Source organism: Rhinichthys klamathensis, unplaced genomic scaffold (genome assembly GCF_029890125.1).
Source record: "Rhinichthys klamathensis goyatoka isolate OS25496 unplaced genomic scaffold, OSU_Roscu_1.1 h1tg000108l_1, whole genome shotgun sequence".
In the NCBI taxonomy this organism is placed as follows: Eukaryota; Metazoa; Chordata; class Actinopteri; order Cypriniformes; family Leuciscidae; genus Rhinichthys; species Rhinichthys klamathensis.
Window position 1 is genome coordinate 1,325,655 of NW_026606646.1, and position 18,078 is coordinate 1,343,732.

An 18,078-nucleotide genomic window follows, 5' to 3' on the forward strand; every position below is an offset into this window, starting at 1 on the left:
AGTTGATTTTTCTTGAAGATTCGTCATGCGTAACAAGCGTAAAAAGGGCATCCAGGAAACGGTTTCAACCGAGGGAGGGCTGTGGTGATGGTTTTGTACCCGGCCCAAGAATTCCTAACTGTGGCCCTGCATAGACGTATCAGATTAGGAGTGCTGGTCTCACGTTATATTAGGTGCAGGGGCGTAATTTGTGGGGGGGATGGGGGGGATATAACCCCCCCAATATTTAAATCTATGCATTACAACCCCCCCCATTATTTATACCATGATCACAATATCAGGAGGCATACCCAAACTTCAACCCCCCCAATGTTCAAACCAAATCTACGCCCTTGATTAGGTGTCTTTCACTACTAATGCACTAAAACTACCGGTCAAAAGTGTGGAATTAAGATTTTTTAAGTGTTTTTTCTGCCTTCTGCTCACTAAGGCTGCATTTATTTGATAAAAAATTTTAGAATAAGTGTTTTGTATCTTAAAAAAAAGAGAGAAAAAAGAAAGAAGAGAAATAACTATGTACATATAGGGAGTAATCTTTTTGTACATCATAAACATTAACTAAAAAATAAAATCGGGTCTATTAAAGGCACACTGTGGAACTTTTCAACCTTTATAATATATTACCAAAACCCATTGAGATGGTACATCGACTTACAATAGGTTGAATGACACGTCTGCCGAAGCCTGAAGGTGTCTGTATCGCTTTTACTAGCACTATGTAACTTCGGGTTTCGGGTAGGAACCCGAGCACAAAAAGAACTACAAAATTCGACCGCTTTACGGCATACGTCACTTCCCCCACCACCCCAACTTCCTCAAATTCTAACGTGAGAGCTCAACTCGCGTTTGATTGCCGGCGTCTGTATGTTGTCGTCATGGCTGAATCAACAGCTACTCGGAAGAAAGCGAAGAAAGCAAAGATTTTGTCAGGGGAGACCAAAAAAAGAAAAAGGGAGAGTTTAAAATAAACATCGGCATAAAAGTGTATATATAATGTAATATTTACTGCGAATTCGTGTAACAAAACTGATATAAGTCACAACATACTGCCGTATACAAATGTAAATGTTTTTTTTCCCTTTCAGCTCAAATATGTTTGTATTTGTGTAAAAGGAAAAACAAACTGAAGACTACAAATAACGGAAATATGTAGTGAGTTATATCAGTTTTGTTACACGATTTCCCGACTACTCGATTTCATCTCCAACCCATTGCAAAGAGATCCTGAAGACGTTAATTGTTTGCTTCAGGTGTGTTTGATTAGGGTTGGAGATGAACTGTGCAGGACAGACGATCGGCAGGAGCAGGATTGGGCAACCCTTGTCAATGCGACTTACCTGATCAGACATTGTTTTCTGCGTATGCTACTTTTATTCAATTTGTTTTCTTTATAGGATTTATATTATTAATCTTATATTTATATTATTATTTAATTTTGGTCAGTAGTGAATCGATTAACTTTCTCCAACATACAAATCAAATGCCGTCTGCACATACATAAAGACACGGGAGGTTGACCGGTTGACTGTTTGTTGACTTTTGCGACAATGCTGCGGCGCTTGTGGCCTCTAGGGGCACTAGACGTGAAAATTACAGGTCGAGTGCACCCTATTGGCCAAAAATTCCACAGTGTGCCTTTAAAGCTATGGTATACGATTTTGAAAATCGGTCGAGAAAGCCTGAATTTTTAAAAAACTCATCCCGCCCCTCCACACACACACCCCTCCCCTCTGTGCTACCTGATCCCTCCCACCGGGAAACGAACTGAACTACGTCACTCAGTCAAGCTGTGATCACCGGTAGTAAACATCGGAACTGAGATGTAATGTAATGTTCAATCTAATGACCTCACTAATGACACATCATATGTAAAATTGCCTTTAGACACTTGAACTTAGTTGCTTCATCAACAATTCAATGTCACGTTTGAGTTCACGTCAACGCAAGATTAGCAACACATGAAATGTTCTAAACTCCCCACCACCATTAGTATAATACTACTAGTATTGCTAAGGTTTTCAGTAATTGTTATTGCAGCACACAGCGCATCTTGTTCAAATTTCGATCGGCTCGAACAGAAACCCGCTAGGCCTACTGAAATATATTCAAGGACTTCAAGAAATATAATTACTTTGACCCGTGATAGGTGATGCTAAACGGCTAACATTCCAATGCCGACCGGCAGCATGAGCAAGTTGTCAAACTGATAAAAAGCTATTTTTGTAACACGTCCATAAAAGTATAAATAAATGTTTACCTGCTCAACAAAAAGTCAGCCGTGTCAGCGTCGGTCTTCAGTCCCAGATCTTCCTGAAGCTTCCTCCAACGGTCAATGGTGGACCCTATATTTATCCTACTCAAAGTTCGGCGTTCTTCACATTTTTTTTTAATCTCTGCTCGTTCCTCTAATGACTTTCTCTTTCGTCCTTACTTTACTGTAGGGGCAAGCAGGGGACGCTTGCTGCTGTCTTTTTTTTTTTATCCTTTGCTGATATGCTACTTAGCTAGCTACCATAGACTGTCAGCTGCTTGCTCGCGCAATTTCATGACGCAGGAGGGGTGCGGTGGGGTGGAGACGCGAGCGCCAGGCGGAGTTTTCAGTGGAGCTGGTGATTGGATGAGAGCAGTTGACCAATGTAAGCTGTCCGGCCGGACAGCTTACATTGGTCAACTTCTCTGCGGCTGTACAGCCAATAGAGTGAATGGATTTTTTTCATTCTTTTTTCTATTCATATTGTTAGGATTGTACTATATAACCATAACCAGCATTTAAACGAGGATATTAATAATGAACAATCTTTGAAATCGTATACCCTAGCTTTAAATGTTGCATAGTTGGTCCATTTTTCCCAGTACAAAGCAAATTGCTCCAGATTTACAAATGCTCCATTTTATAGATGTCCATTGTGATGTACATCCATGCATTTAGAGGCTAGGGCTCTCCTCTGACAACCATTTTTTTTGTTAAAGCTCTTCATTCATTAAATAATTTTCATTAAATATGTATCTCTTTTTAAACATTGTTGAGGTATATATCCAAAATATAAAGTTTTACTGTCAAAGGAAAGTTTTTTTTTCTTTTTTTTTTTCTTCTTTTTTTATTGATACATCACAGTGTTGGCAATATGTTTCTGCGCTACTGAATGATTCTGTGAGTGGGATGTGCGCGCTACTGTCTGTATGTGTGTGCCTTGCAATGCATCACGCATTAGTTTAGAACGGCGATTAACTTACTTGTACAATAAGCTTTTTATAACATGCATTCCCTGATCAATTTTGAGGATCTAGATGGTATAATCAAACCTGTCTTGTGGAGTGCTCTCTGAGTATGCATTTATTTGTCATTTTAACTGTTTGACTTTGAAGATTTCTTATCCTGTTGCGCCCTCTATAGGCCATGACTAGCGACTAGTCGACATCAAGCTTAAAACATCATGGCAGAGCATTTAAGTCGACTAGTCGACTTATCTACTAGTCTTTGTATTTTTGCTGTGGAGTTAATTATTTTGGATTGTTAATTATGGTAATTTTACATAACTGATTGAAAATACATTAACATATAATGTGAAAAGAAACGATTAGTAATGGTTGGACTGCTTTTGGACTTTTTTTAGACAGTGTACATTTGGAAATTGTCTTCCCAGCACAACTGGTTGAACCAGTGCACCGATCCACAAGTTACTCTTCAAACATGCATTACAGTCACTCCGACTCAAAATTATCCAGTATCCTGGAGTATATTATCATATGATGCCCAATGATGACAGATTTTGCCAACTCGCAACTAGCAGTCTTGTGATGTCTTTTGCTGAACAGCAGAAAGTGTAACAAATATAATGTACTGTAAATATATTTATTGCATGATTACATCAGTATTTGATCTGGCTGATGTAACAGTGGTCTGGTGGCAGTAGCTGTCAAGTCAAAAGTACACTGATACTATGACAGGCAGGGTTTGTAAATGAATGTTTAATAGTAAACACATTGAAGATTAACATGCAAGCTGTCAATTCAAAAAGCATTCAGCTGTTTCCAGGGCTGGACTAGGACTAAAATGTGGCCCTAGACTTTGTGGCACAGAAACAAGTAGTATTTAAAAATATGTGAGTGAAACAACATTAAATGCATTAATGTATTTGTATGTATTAAGATTTGTCTAGTCTGTGGTGTACGACAAATAGAATTTTGGAGAATTTTTACACGGCTCTTTTCCATCCAGGTACAGTTTAATATCACTAAAGTTGTAGTACACCATAAAATTTGTCCAAATGACAAAGCGCTCATATATCGTGTTAGTATATGTTAATGGAAAACTTGTCTCATTGAAAGCAATGGGTTTACCAGAAGCATCGGAATACAGACACTTTGTTTTGCTAATATTAGAGGCCGGTAGCATGCAAAGTAATAGAACATAATCATAACCTTAAAATTTGGCTAGTGAGTTTATTTCGTTACTCACCACGGTTGATTTTCACCTGCAGTTTGACAGTTGGCCGGTGTTCATTTCAAATCCTGGTAACAGCAGTTCTCGGGTTAAGAGCTGGTTCCAGCCAATGGTTGCAACAGTCTCAGATTCGGACATGTCTGCATGAACCGAGATGAGTGAGATGCTGATACTATCAGCATTCTTATACAGAGAACTTGAAGGAGGGAAAGAAATGTTTCCTTAATAACAAATAAAACATATTGTACAACTATTATATGAAATAACATTTTCTTAAATCAGAAGAGTTCTAAAAACGTAAATGTGGGTAAATTACATTTATGCATTTGGCAGACGCTTTTATCCAAAGCGACTTACATTGCATTTCAAGGTACACATTTATATTCTTATCAGTTCTTGCCTTCCCTGGGAATTGAACCCATGACCTTGGCGTTGTAAGTGCTAACGCTCTACTGTTTGAGCTACAGGAAAGATTGTAATGGTTTCAATTCCCAGAGAATGTTAAGAATAATCTGCGGATCCAAGAGCAAATGGAGAAAAAACATCAGTTATGCTATTTTAAAGTTCTTAATTTTGTTTTGGGGGTCTCCAACAACATGTTTACACACATCAAAGGTCAAAAAACACTTTCAATTTCTCATAATATACATTGCACATCACCACATTTTTCAATAATTCTCTAAGGACTCTTTCCCTGCTCTGATTGGTCAGATGGCCCAGTCTGTTGTGATTGGTCTTCCGCTTACAGTGCGTGTCGGAAACGAAACGACCATTACCATAAACTTCAGCTCCGTCCGGAGGCTTCCTAAAGCTTAGCGATTGTACACACTGTAAAGACAGTAATGATGCAAATGATTTTACCATATATCAATTCGAGCTTGAGACCGATGATGAAACATTGAAAGAACTAGTGATTCAACCCCATTGTAAGGACAACTGAGCAGGATATTTCTCAGTGATGAACTACTCATTTGACTTACATTATGAGATGTTGCAACTGTATTTCCTCTCCATCAGTATTAACAAGTGTATACATGTCCATCAACAAACTGATGTGAATATTTCTAATTTATTGCGATGCACATGTGGGAACTGCATCTTTTTAACTGTATCATAACAGCGCATAAATTAGCCGAGCACTAACGTGAATTACTGATGTAACATTGATAATTACTGATGTCATTGGGATAGAATTAAAACTGGATGCAGAGGAACGGGTGTCCAAGAACAGGCGAGGGACGAGAGCCTTTTTAATCCTGTCCTGGAGGACCCCCAGCACTGCATGTTTTGTGTCTCCCTTATCTGATACACCCAATTTGGGTCTTGCAGTCTCTACTAATGAGCTGATGAGTTGAATCAGGTGTGTTAGATGAGGGAGACATACAGAATGTACAGCGCTGGAGGTCCTCAAGGACAGGTTTGAAAACCCCATGTGTTAGACAACCAATCCAAAGAGCTACATGAATATCACGCCGAGAGACCAGCAGCATGTCATAACCAGAGCAGTCTGATAGCCGGACAGTGCTGGAGAGCGAGAGCAGCCACGAATAAGCACCAGACAAGACAAACCACTCGAAAGTTGACTCAAACAAAGGGCAGGCGAGTAAGCAGACACAGGGCACAATCTGGCAATGAAACAGAGAAAGAGAGAAACTTGGTAAATACAGCCAAACAGCTTAGAATTGTTCAGTTCGAAACACCAGTTCTGTGTACAACATGTACCAGACACTCCGCGAACAGACTGTGGGCGATCAGTGGGTGTGACGTCTGAAGCTGAGACTATCCTGTTAAAGGGTCATGGAATCACCCGGCCTATTTTAGCACAGATCATTTATGTCTAAGATTTGAAAAAGGCTCAAATTAGTGCTAAGGCTGTGGAAAGGTGGGAAGAGGAGAGGGAGTCACACAAGAATCAATATAACACAGAACTATAGAACTCAATATACAGATGAATGAATATTAAAATGTAAATGGAGACAAAAACAACATTTGAGGGCACTTTGCTGTATTTTACAAATATTACCATATTGCTAGGGGTGTGTAGTATGACAAAAACTATCAATAACAATAATGTTTTTGTGTTGGTTCTGTTATGGTCAGCTGACTCCCGCTGGGGCAGAAATTAACTTTTTTCATTTAGGGGCAATAGATGCCACCTTAAATTGATTTCCAATGGCATTTCTACCTATTAAGGGCAATTTCTTATAACCTTATTGGATGTATATATTTTATGTAACATTCTTACATTTAATCAATAAATTCAATTAGAATAATAAAACACTATAGGCTGTTACCAGTCAAATTAAATCAGTATCCAACTTCCATTTGTACACTGCAGAATTGGCACAGAAACTGCATCTAAATCAGCATTAATTTACACATAATAATGCTATGAGATTAATGTTTTAAAAATAATGTTATGAATATTGAAATATTAAATTATTTTAGAAAGTTTAATATGAAAACAAACCCGCAAGGTGTCTGCAAGACACTTGATGAGTCATTGAGTTATTTATTCCAGCAGTTTGTTCAAACAGCTGGTTCATTAAGGTAAGAAGCAAGTGACTGTGTTTAAAAAATGGATAAAAAAAATATATATAAATAAAAAAGTTGGAATAATTGGATTGGTGTGCTAATACTTAGATGAAGCACCCTTTGATTTTATTACAACACTTGATATGATTGGATTGGAGTCTTTTAGCTCGGCATTCTTGATTAGGGATTATTTTCTCACTCTTCTTTGTAAAAACATTCCAGATCTGTTAAATTGTGAGGGCATCTTCAGGTCACCCCTCAAATTTACTATAAGATTCAGGTCTAAACTCTGGCTAGGCCATTCCAAAATATTCATATTTCTTTGCTGAAGCCATTCTTTTGTTGATTTAGATGTGTGTTTTGGATCATTGTCAAGTTGAAAGTTCTCTTCATTTTCAGCTTTTTAGCAGACACCAGAAGGAAAATCGACTGGAACTTGTAGCTATTCATGATTCCCTCAACCTTTACTAAAGCTGGAGTTCCAGCTGAAGAAAAGCAGCCCCAAAGAATGATGCTGCCACCTGCTTCATCGGGGGTTTGGTGTTCTTTTGCTGATGTCCTGTGATGTTTTTGTGCCAAACATATACCTTTTATAAGTTTGGCCAAACAATTCACACTTGGTCTCATCAGGCCATAACACATTTTTCCACATGGTTTATGGAGATTGGATGTATGTTGTTGCAAGGTTAAGCCAGGCTTGGATGTTTTTTGTTTTTGTTTTTTGGTCAGAAAAAGCTTGCGTCTTGCTACCCTGGCCCATAGCCCAGACAGACTGAGAATATTGGAGATAGTTGTCACATGTAGGGAGCAACCAGTAATTGGCAGAAAGAGCTGCAACTATTTTAATGTTTCTAGGACTCTTAAACAGCCTCCCTCACTAGTTTTCTTTGTCTTCTCATCAATTTTGGAGGGAGACCCTGTTCTTGGTTACACTTTATTTTACAGTACATGTACAGTGCACTTACCCATAAAAGTACTGGTAATATAAGGTAACCACATGGGTCAAGGTTAGGTTTAGGGGTAGGTTCAGGGTTAGTACCTAGTTATAGCCCAGTTATTGTAATTGCTATAATAAGTAGTATGTACATGCGGAACATGACTATCAAGAACAGGGTAGCACTTTATTTTGCAATGTCGCTGTTGTGCTATACTTTCTCCACTTGTTAATGACTTCTGTTTTCAATGTTTTTTTTTCTGTTTTTTCTGTTTTTTTTGTAGCCCTCATCTGAGCAGTACCTTACACTGAGACCCTTTCTTAAGCTCTTTGTGGTCCATGGCTCTGGGCCTTGTCACTTTATGCATTTTTACTGATCAGATAGCTGATTTTAAACAAACAAAAGCAACAGAAATGAACTGCATTATATTTATCATCAGCTAATTTCAAGATCAAAGGCTACAATAGGAGAGAAAGCTATCAGCAGCCATATCACCCTGTAGCCCAAGACTGGTTGCCCACTGAAGCTAAGCAGGGAGTACCTGGATGGGAGACCTCCTAGGAAAATTAGGTTGCTGGTGAAAGAAGTTTTAGTGAGGCTAGCAGGGGGTGCTCACCCTGTGGTCTGTGTGAGTCCTAATGCTCCAGTATGATGGGGACTCTTATACTAAACCGAGGTCCTTGACTCTCTGTGGTCATAAAAAAAAATCCCAGGATGTCCTTCGAAAAAGAGTAGGGGTGTAATCCTGGCATCCTGGCCAAATTTTCCCACTGGCTTCTGTCCATCATGGCCTCCTAATCATCCCCATACATACTAATTGGCTTCACCACTCTGTCTCCTCTCCACCAGTAAGCTGGTGTGTGGTGGGTGTTCTGGTGCAGTATGGCTGCACATTGGTGGTGTTTGAAGAGATTCCCCCCTTCCAAATGTAAAGCGCTTTGAGTGCAGAGAAAAGCGCTATATAAATGTAACAAATTATTAATAATTATTATTAAAGTGACATCAGCACAGGTACACTCTCAGGACTTTCTACAGAGATAGGCTACTCGCCTGTGGCGGCCCATATCTGTGGTGATGTATGTTGCAGTAGCACTGTGGTAGACTACCTGGAGCTGGTATAACATGCTCTCACACTTTTGTTTTTTACCGTTTTGGGTGGAGTAAAATTAAAGTCCAATTCACACTGCACAGACAAATGCAAATGCCAGCATACACGTTTGTTGGGTATTGTCAGATCAGTGTGTTACCCCTGTCGGCGTTGGTCTGGATTTGTTTTCACCCGACTGAACATGTTCAATCAGCGTTTGTCAGTGTCTGCTGGGGCAGTGTGAATATGACAGTTATTTTTCATACAATTCTAAATTCAACTGCCAACTTGTTTGTTGGTGTCTGTTGCTGTTTGTCTGTGCGGTGTGACTTGGCTTTTACATATATGGCTTCAACTACCAGATGCATTTGCACTGGTCCAGTTGCAGTTCCATTTACACCTGTTCGTTTAACAATCGGAAACTATCCGATCAAAGAAAATGCATGAAGTGACCAGGTGTAAATAACCCCGTAGCATGCAACCAAGAAGGTGTCAGAAAAATCTTACTAGAACAGCTGAGATTTATTTGGAGTCACTTCAAGCGAAGACAGGCAGGGCCGCATTAAGAACACATAGGACCCTAGGGCTATAGAAAACCCGAGGGCCCCTTTCATACTAGAGTACGTTTTCTATTGCAGAAATAATTAGTAGCCTATTTTAAAAAGTCATATTTTTATCACAGAGATACAATGTATTGTATCTATATAAAATATAAAAATATTCCAGGCTAAAACACATTAAAAGCATAAATGCGTTAAAGGGGTCATATAATGCCATTTTTGTACAAGCTAATATGATTCTTTAGGGTCTAAATTAAAAGTTTGTAATATATAAACAAACGTGGGATTATGCATTATATTGAGAACGTCATACATAGAAAACATGCCGTAATGTACCCTGAGTGTAAACCTTAGACGCATTCATTGTGAAGCGTGCAGCTAGCAATTTACAAGGATTAATATAAATATTAATATAAAGTTTAATAAAACGTTACACTCACTTCAGTTCTTCTAGAGCAGCTGCAGGAACACGAATAGATGGTACCGATCCTTTCAGGAGCAGCTTCTTAGCAAAACCAGCTTTATACCTCCTCGTTTATAAAGCAGTCTGGTGTGTGAAATGATTCGCGCAAACATGAGAGCATTGACGTTGCTCGTGGGGAATATTCCCTTAGAAAACAAACTCAGCCACTGCGTCTTCGGCGGTTCGGATTTAGGAACATTAAAATGACTGCTGTGTTCCTTATTGCACCCAAGAAGAGAACACCACAATCGCTTTGACGCCATTCTGCTCATAGACAGTGCTCCAGCATATCAACAATGACCGCGCCGGTCCGCGCAGACTATGATTGACAGCTGGCTCACGAGCGAGGGCGGGTCTGTGTTGAAACGCGGCTGTCATTCAACAATCGCGGGAGGGGCGTGCGAGCTTGTGACGTCACAGGCTCGAACGGCTCGATTTGAGGCAGGGGAAAACATATAAGGAGATTAAAACAAAACCACTGGATGGATTTTTATCATTATATGATGGCTGTGTACAGACACTGCCAACACACATTTCAGTACAATCAACTTGTAAAAGTGCATGTACCATTATATGACCCCTTTAACACCAAATATGAGGTCAAAGCAAACAGGTTTCCAGAAAAAGCCACAACTTTTGCGCATACGACTGCCTTAAGGAGTTTACATGAAATAGTTTAAAACATTAAGGTCTTCTTTTTATACCTAGAAGAAGAGAATCATCGGGGCTGGACTGGTGCTAAAATTTGGCCCATCCGGCCCACATGTGTCCCCGTTAATGTTTGTCAGATGCACAAGCTGCGACTGCTGGATGCACGTGCGGTTTAATCAGGTAGTGCCGTTTCATCCCAGTTGCTCCACTAAATAACAGCGCTTTATATGTGGGGCCGTGGTGGGGTATTGGCGATCGGCCCACCGGGAAAAGTTCAGGTGCTCCCGATGGCCAGTCAATCCACTCCACAGCCAATCACGGGCCCCCTCCTTGCTCGGGCCCTGGGGCTTCAGCTCCACCTAGTCCTATTGTTAATGCAGCCCTGAAGACAGTTGTGAACTATTTCACATGAACTTGATGATTAGTTCATTCTGAACAGGCACATACTCAATTATAAAAAGGTTTATTTTTATCTTTTTGAAATGTGTCACTGGTTTTCAGCGGCATTCATTTTTTACATTACAAAAAAAACAGCTGTTTTAACAGGGGTGTGTAGATTTCTTTCAAATCTATGACTGTAACCATAGAGACAGTGACTAAAGTAATAGACTAAAGTGACTAAGATGGTGATGTAAATAAAACTGTAAAGTCTTATCAACTGTTAAGTCTGGCAGAAAGATATAAAAAGGAAACGATCAGGTTAGTTTAAAGTATTACTTTAAAAGGATGGCATAAGATTATTTGAGAAATGATTCCTTTAGAATTTCTAACATGCGTTACTCACTTGTCAACTGAAGATTTCCATCCGGTCTGGACCCCATATCTTGATTGTATTGATGTTTCTTTAAGTAATATTTTGAGGTTTGGTATATTATAATGCTCCTGTTTCCTTTTTATTTTATTTCCTTCTTTTTTTGCACTGTAATTGCTGGGCTTTCATTGTTTGGTTGTTTCTTTGGTTTTTGCTTAGGTTGTTAATGATTGAAATGTTGATAAAAAAGATGCAATAAAAAAAAAACATTACAATAGGAATTAATCATATTGATTGATATCCATATTCCTTAAACACTCTTTAAAAAACAAACAAAAATTTGATTCTCCATCAAAACATTTCCATCACAATATGTTGTGTACTTCACACTTGCTGTATCATTGTACACTAACATGTCATGTCATGTCACATTCTGTTATGTGTCCCCCTGCAGGTTCGGAGGGGTCCGCGCACAGTTCAGAGTGAAACAAAGTATGTAGAGTTGCTAGTGGTCAATGATTACGAACTGGTAAGATCCGAAAATAGATTTTTTTTAATAGTTATTCTTTTCTGTATTTCTTTTTGCATGTGGTGTGTAATATTTGTCTTGATGTTTCTCTCTGTAGTTTGTACAGATGCGAAGATCGGCCTCTCAGACGAGAAACTTTGCTAAAGCTGTAGTGAACATGGCTGATGCTGTACGTCCTGAAGTTTGACAGACATATTCACGATTTTTTCTCATGATGTGTTTCCTTGAGTAAGTACTGTAGCAATTTTTATACTTAAAACATCCTATTCAATTCCAGATTTACAAGGAGCAGCTGAACACTAGAATAGTGCTTGTCGCCATGGAGACATGGTCAACTCAGAACATGGTTTCTGTTGGCGACGACCCTTTGGTGACCCTGCGTGACTTTATGAAATACAGGAAGGAGAATATCAAAGAGAAGAGTGATGCAGCTCACCTGCTCTCGTATGTTATGCTTCCTTCTTAGACGACATATTTTTTGCACGCTCGGTCATTGCATTTGACACATGCAATATATATTGAATGTAAATATCCATTCAATATAATTAATGCCCCATGAAATCAACTTTGTTTGTGTTTTTGTTATATGCTAGTAAACTACTTAATTTATTTAAAACCTTTCTCTTCCTAAGAAATGGACTGAAAATATGTAATTGTCTCCAGTTTAGTGGCATCTACAATTTTTTGCTCCTGAGAATGAGAATATCCTTCCCCCTAAAAACTTTTGGTTTCAATCGGAAATGCGTCAACAGAGGAAAGAACATTTACTTGGTCAAATCATTTCATGGGGCCTTATCGCAACACATTTGCATCACACCAGTGGCATTGCAATTTAAGATTGCATATGACTTGCATGATAACCAACTCTGTAAGAAGTTCAAAACCTTTGTAAGGTAAATATTCTGTGAATTATCTGACCCGCAGGGGACGCACGTTTCAGAGCAGTCGCAGTGGCACTGCATACATCGAGGGGATCTGCTCATCAACACGAGGTGGAGGAGTCAATGAGGTGAGAGCTCAATGGCTAAAGCTCAGAGCTACTTTTGCTAAAACTTTATTTCGATCGTCCACTTTAGACATTCTACTAACTATAAGTGACTTTGCAACTACATGTCAGCTACCAGCCATTAGAGTATTAGTAGACTGTCTGCTTAAAGGTAGGGTAGGTTTTTTAATAAACACTTTTCATTATACTGGTTGAAACTCTCTTCACATCCAAGTAGAATAATAGAAGTGGTCTAAATAAAAAAAACAGTCTCAAGTCTCAGGACCAAAAAAAATGTGTCCAATCATTGCATTCGGTCCAAATGCAATGATAGGATGTCCTACCTGCCTGTCAAACTATGTATTCCCATACCTCTGCGCACTCTGCTTGCGCAGCACGTTCCATTAAGCTATGCAGAGTTGTAGACAGACAGTCAACAAGCACCGGAAACAAACAGCAGCCACCTTTTACAGTTCCTTCTGAACCAAAACAACGAGCTAATGCTGCATTCACCCATATCGTAATTATATTGTGACATTCTACTTGGAGCTATTCGTTTCTATGGCAACACTATCAACGGCAAAATGAATCTGCAGCAGTCAGTTGGTACAAGTGATGTTATGTGCTTTGAAACAGGACTTAATTTAAGGCTGTCTCTCGTGACGCTTTGCTTACTCTGCGCTGGCTGTGCGTGTTCATGTGTTTTGGAGGAGGCGTGGCCTTGGAGAGCGCTCTGAAAGGAGTGAGGGATCTTATATTTTCAAAACTAGCTTGCTATTGCTAGCCTCTATGAAATTGCCTACCCTACCTTTAATATCTGTTAACACTTTATTTTGATGGTCCCCCAACACATTCTACTGACTATAGGTAACTTTGCAAGTACATGCCAGCTAATTCTACTAACCTGAACCCTAAGCAAACAGTCTACTAATATTCTATTGAGAGTTAGTTGACATGTAGTTGCAAAGTTACTTATAGTTAATAGAATGTCTAAAGTGGACTATCAAAATAGAGTGTAACGTCTTGGTTACTGACGTAACCTCCGTTCTCTGATAGAGGGAACAAGACATTGTGTTGATGTAGTGACACTAGGGTTCGCACTTGAGAGCCACAAATACCTCTGACACTTTAGAAAAGGCTAATGAGAATTGGCGAGTGGAATTTGCATGTTAGTCCCCCAGACATACTGGTATAAAATGAGATGGCATGCATCCACTCATTCAGGTTTGTGCTGAGGAGCCGAAACAGTGTCCTGGCCATTTTAGAGGGTGGTTCAGTGTTGTGGCAGGAGGCAAACAAGTCTACCTGAGCTTCGAGTAATCGACTCCAAATCAGCTGGACTACACAGGGATGGATTCTCTACTCTCTTTGAAGCCTATCCAATCACGACAGTGCATTCACTGCATTATTGAGTTTGTCTGTTTTCTGTCTGAATAACTTCAGATAGTTCTGTGCTTGCTTCTTCCCAGTTGACCCCCCCCCCCCCCCCCACCTAAGCACCAGGCCCCTGTATACACGCAATAGATCGTAAGAGTGTGCTAGTATTAGCCAGATTTGAGAATGTGAATACCCACTTCCCTGAGTGGGGCAAGGGCATCCTCCATGCCTTCCGTGATCAAGGATACAATACCGGGGAAATGAGACATGAGAGTATGCATTTTTCAGGTCTATTGCCATGAACCAAACTTGATGGCGAACACACGCCAACAACTGCGTTTCTGCTTTAAAATTGGTTGCAACCCACCACTTATCTCCATTATGATCGAGGGAGGTGACCCTCTCCTTATCTTGGTTGGTGAAAACAGGCTCCACAGCCGCAACTTTTGTGAAACTGGTTTCTGAACTGAATCGCGTAGTTTAGTCTGATTGGTCTATTGAGCCAGCACAAGGGGTTGGAAGCGCTAGTCGCGCCCATCAGAAGACCTTCCATTCGTACCCTTAGATCGCCCTCAGCGTCGCGGCCTTGTGCATGATTGCAGAAGGACCAGGACTTGGAGCAACCGAGGTGACTTCCTGCTTTAAAAAAGCAGGGAAGTTTTGACCGCAACGTTCCCATAGCCACACTCTCGCAATGAGAGAATGCACCATTCACAAAAGCTGCTCCAGCATGGGCATGGCCCAAACTGCAGTAGCAATCGTGGCCGTCTAATGGAGACAGGCCTTGACCTTATCCAGAAATACACGGGTGAAAAAGCATCTTTAAAAATACGTTCTTCGTCCGTGTTTGCTCTTTTAGAGGAAATCTCTCTTTTATAAAGAAACTCTCTTGTTAGAGAATTTTCTCTTTTGGAAATTTTCTTTTTCTACTTGCTCATTGAAGTGCCCATGGGAACTCTCTGAGTTCTTATCTGTGTGTATAATAGAAATAACTGTTGAAATGTGCAGTAGGAAACCAGTGAAGCTTCTAGGCAGAGGTGAATGGAGTGGCAAGCAAATTCCACTTGCCATTTCTCATTGGCATTTTCTGAAATATCAGAGGTGTTTGGGGCTCCCAAGTGCGACCCCTAGTGTCACTACATCGACACAACGCCGAAGTGATTGACGTATAGGGAACCCTACTATTACACATTACTGGTGTTACTGTGCCTGATTTATCAGTGCAAGTTATTCCAAAGAAAAAAAGTTTCTTCATAATCTTAATCAAATAACAGACAGCAAACTCACTTTTAAATATATATATAATAAACGTACTGTAAGTTCCTTTGTATTAAAGCATCTGCTAAATGAGTGCTAACATACCATCTACCATCTCTGTGTTAATGTCAGTATGGAAATGTGGGACCCATGGCTATCACATTATGTCAGAGTTTAGGACAGAACCTTGGAATGATGTGGAACAAAGACCGTGCTACTGCAGGTAACCATCCTTCCACTCCTGACAAAATATTAAAAGGGGGGCTGTTGTTTTAATGTGTGTGTGTGTGTGTGTGTGTGTGTGTGTGTGTGTGTGTGTGTGTGTGTGGTAGGAGACTGCAGATGTCCAGATCCGTGGTTAGGCTGCATCATGGAGGATACTGGGTGAGTCAAGTTTTTGGGTCTTTGTGTAAGTATATTTTTATTGCAACATTCATGCTGGAAACATACACTATGCAAGTGCACAAGCTCAGTCACAAATGTTTGGCAAATGGATTGCAAGCATGAGGCCCTATTGTATATGGCCAGAGTAAGCAAAATTCAGAATTGAGGATTTTTTTATTGACCATGACCCACAGGATAACTTGAAGAGGAATTCATTAATTGCAATTCAAAGAAATTCAACACAGGTAAAGCATTCTATAAGCGTTCTCCCACCATGGTCCACTAAAGCTAAATAATGTAATACAATGAAATTATATTTGTATAATTATTTATTTTGGCCATAAGACCTATAATCCTACCTTGAAACTTCAAATTATTTTGCAAACAATGCTTTATCAAGTCAACAAATCTTATCTTATTTAGTTACAGTTAATTAGTTACAGTTGCAGTATGTGAATTTCTTTGAATTTCAGTTCATTCTACTTCCTTACATTGAAATTTGAATAGAATCATGTATTCAAGCTTCATCTTAATTTAAATTTACTTCAAATTTAGAAATTGAATTGAAATTTTAAAAGCATTCTCAATTAATTTCTGAATTGCATACAACCTTTCTTCTTGCTTTACTGTGATCTCAGTACTCAAATTAGTGATGGACATCAATTGTCTTTACTTTTACTAAGTTACTATTAAGATTGCTAGCTAACTTGCTCTGTAAAATTCTTTTTAAACTTGCTTCACCATGGAGGGTATTTTTCAAGTCTTTTCAAGTCAGCTAAATAGTTTAGCTTTACCAGCACAACTGGTAGATCATGGCACTAGCAATACTAGTGATAGATTCGATTCCCATGATCACTCATAATGTATACCTTGAATGCACTGTAAAGGCCAATTCACACACTGCACCGACAGACACCGACCAATGGCGACAGTCACCAGATTACAGTGTCACATTTTCAAGACCTGACAAATGTAGATTCAGCATGTTTCTGCAAAATTAAGAGCCAACCAATGCCGAAAGGTGTGACTCACTGATCCGACAAAACCTGACGAATGTGGCTCATGTTGGCGCAGTGTGAATTGGCCTCAAGTTGCTTTGGATAAAAGTGTCTGTCAAATATAAATTACATTTTGCTGTTCCTTCTCTATTAGTTTTACACACAGTTTCCATGTAAGGGTAACTGAACAGTATTAACTCTATTATGTGATCCTGACAGATACTATCTGCCCAGAAAGTTTTCACGGTGCAGTATAGAGGAGTACATTCAGTTCCTCCAGCAAGGAGGAGGGAGCTGCCTCTTCAATAAACCTAACAAGGTTTGTCTGGAACATCCACTTAAATGTAAAAAAAAAAAAAAAAAAGTTGCCAGACTCTGCCAGCATTTTTGATCATTTTCACAAAAGTTTCATGGCCCCCAGAATATTTTGTGGTATGAATATCTGAATATGCAATTTATCAAAAGAAAGAACAGACTATCTGCTTTTAAACAACAACAACAAAAATGTTTTATTCTAGCTTCATGCGTTCCTTTTTTATCAACACTTGCATGTGGGAAAGTTTAATAAAAATGCAACATTTTGAGCAAAAAGCTGAGAAAATCACGTTTTTGTCAAAGACTACATCCAGATAGAGATCCAGATTCAGAACGATGATCAAAACATACAGTAGATGCAGTAGATCAAGTCCATCAACACCCCCAAAGCTTGCACAGTCCTATAGTTCCTCCTGGGTTGACATTTCATTCTGTAACATTTGGCAGTTTTTATTCATATGCTGTTTAATTTTGACGTTATTTTACATATGCATCTGCTTACGTATGATATCGCTTGTTTCTGCACAGCTGAGCACACAAGCCTTTCAATGTATACTCCTTTGACCGTGAGCGTGTAGAGACACATTCTAGTGGACCGTCCTTTTTAAGTGCTCAAATCACTTGCACATGCTCTGTTGTCTGCTCACAAGTCTGTGCGGATACAAAAATCTGGCTGCATGCGGACGTGTGGACAGACATCAGCGAACTGTGTCCACGTGACGAAATTACGTCACGTGGACTGTCTGCAAGCCAGAGCAGAACGCGGACAAGGGAAGTATACTTCCAGTGGTGTCAAACTCAATTCCT

General features: G+C 39.5%; 1 protein-coding gene across 1 annotated transcript in view; it reads left to right on the forward strand.

The window, feature by feature from the left end:
• The window catches only part of adam11 (ADAM metallopeptidase domain 11), a 66,794-nt gene that overhangs the window by 19,685 nt on the left and 29,031 nt on the right, over positions 1–18,078 (forward strand). Inside the window, exons 9-15 of the mRNA XM_056253663.1 lie at positions 11,881–11,955; positions 12,053–12,124; positions 12,233–12,399; positions 12,880–12,964; positions 15,707–15,797; positions 15,907–15,958; positions 17,176–17,275. Of these exons, the coding sequence (XP_056109638.1) occupies positions 11,881–11,955; positions 12,053–12,124; positions 12,233–12,399; positions 12,880–12,964; positions 15,707–15,797; positions 15,907–15,958; positions 17,176–17,275 (642 nt within the window). The remainder of the gene's footprint in view (positions 1–11,880; positions 11,956–12,052; positions 12,125–12,232; positions 12,400–12,879; positions 12,965–15,706; positions 15,798–15,906; positions 15,959–17,175; positions 17,276–18,078) is intronic.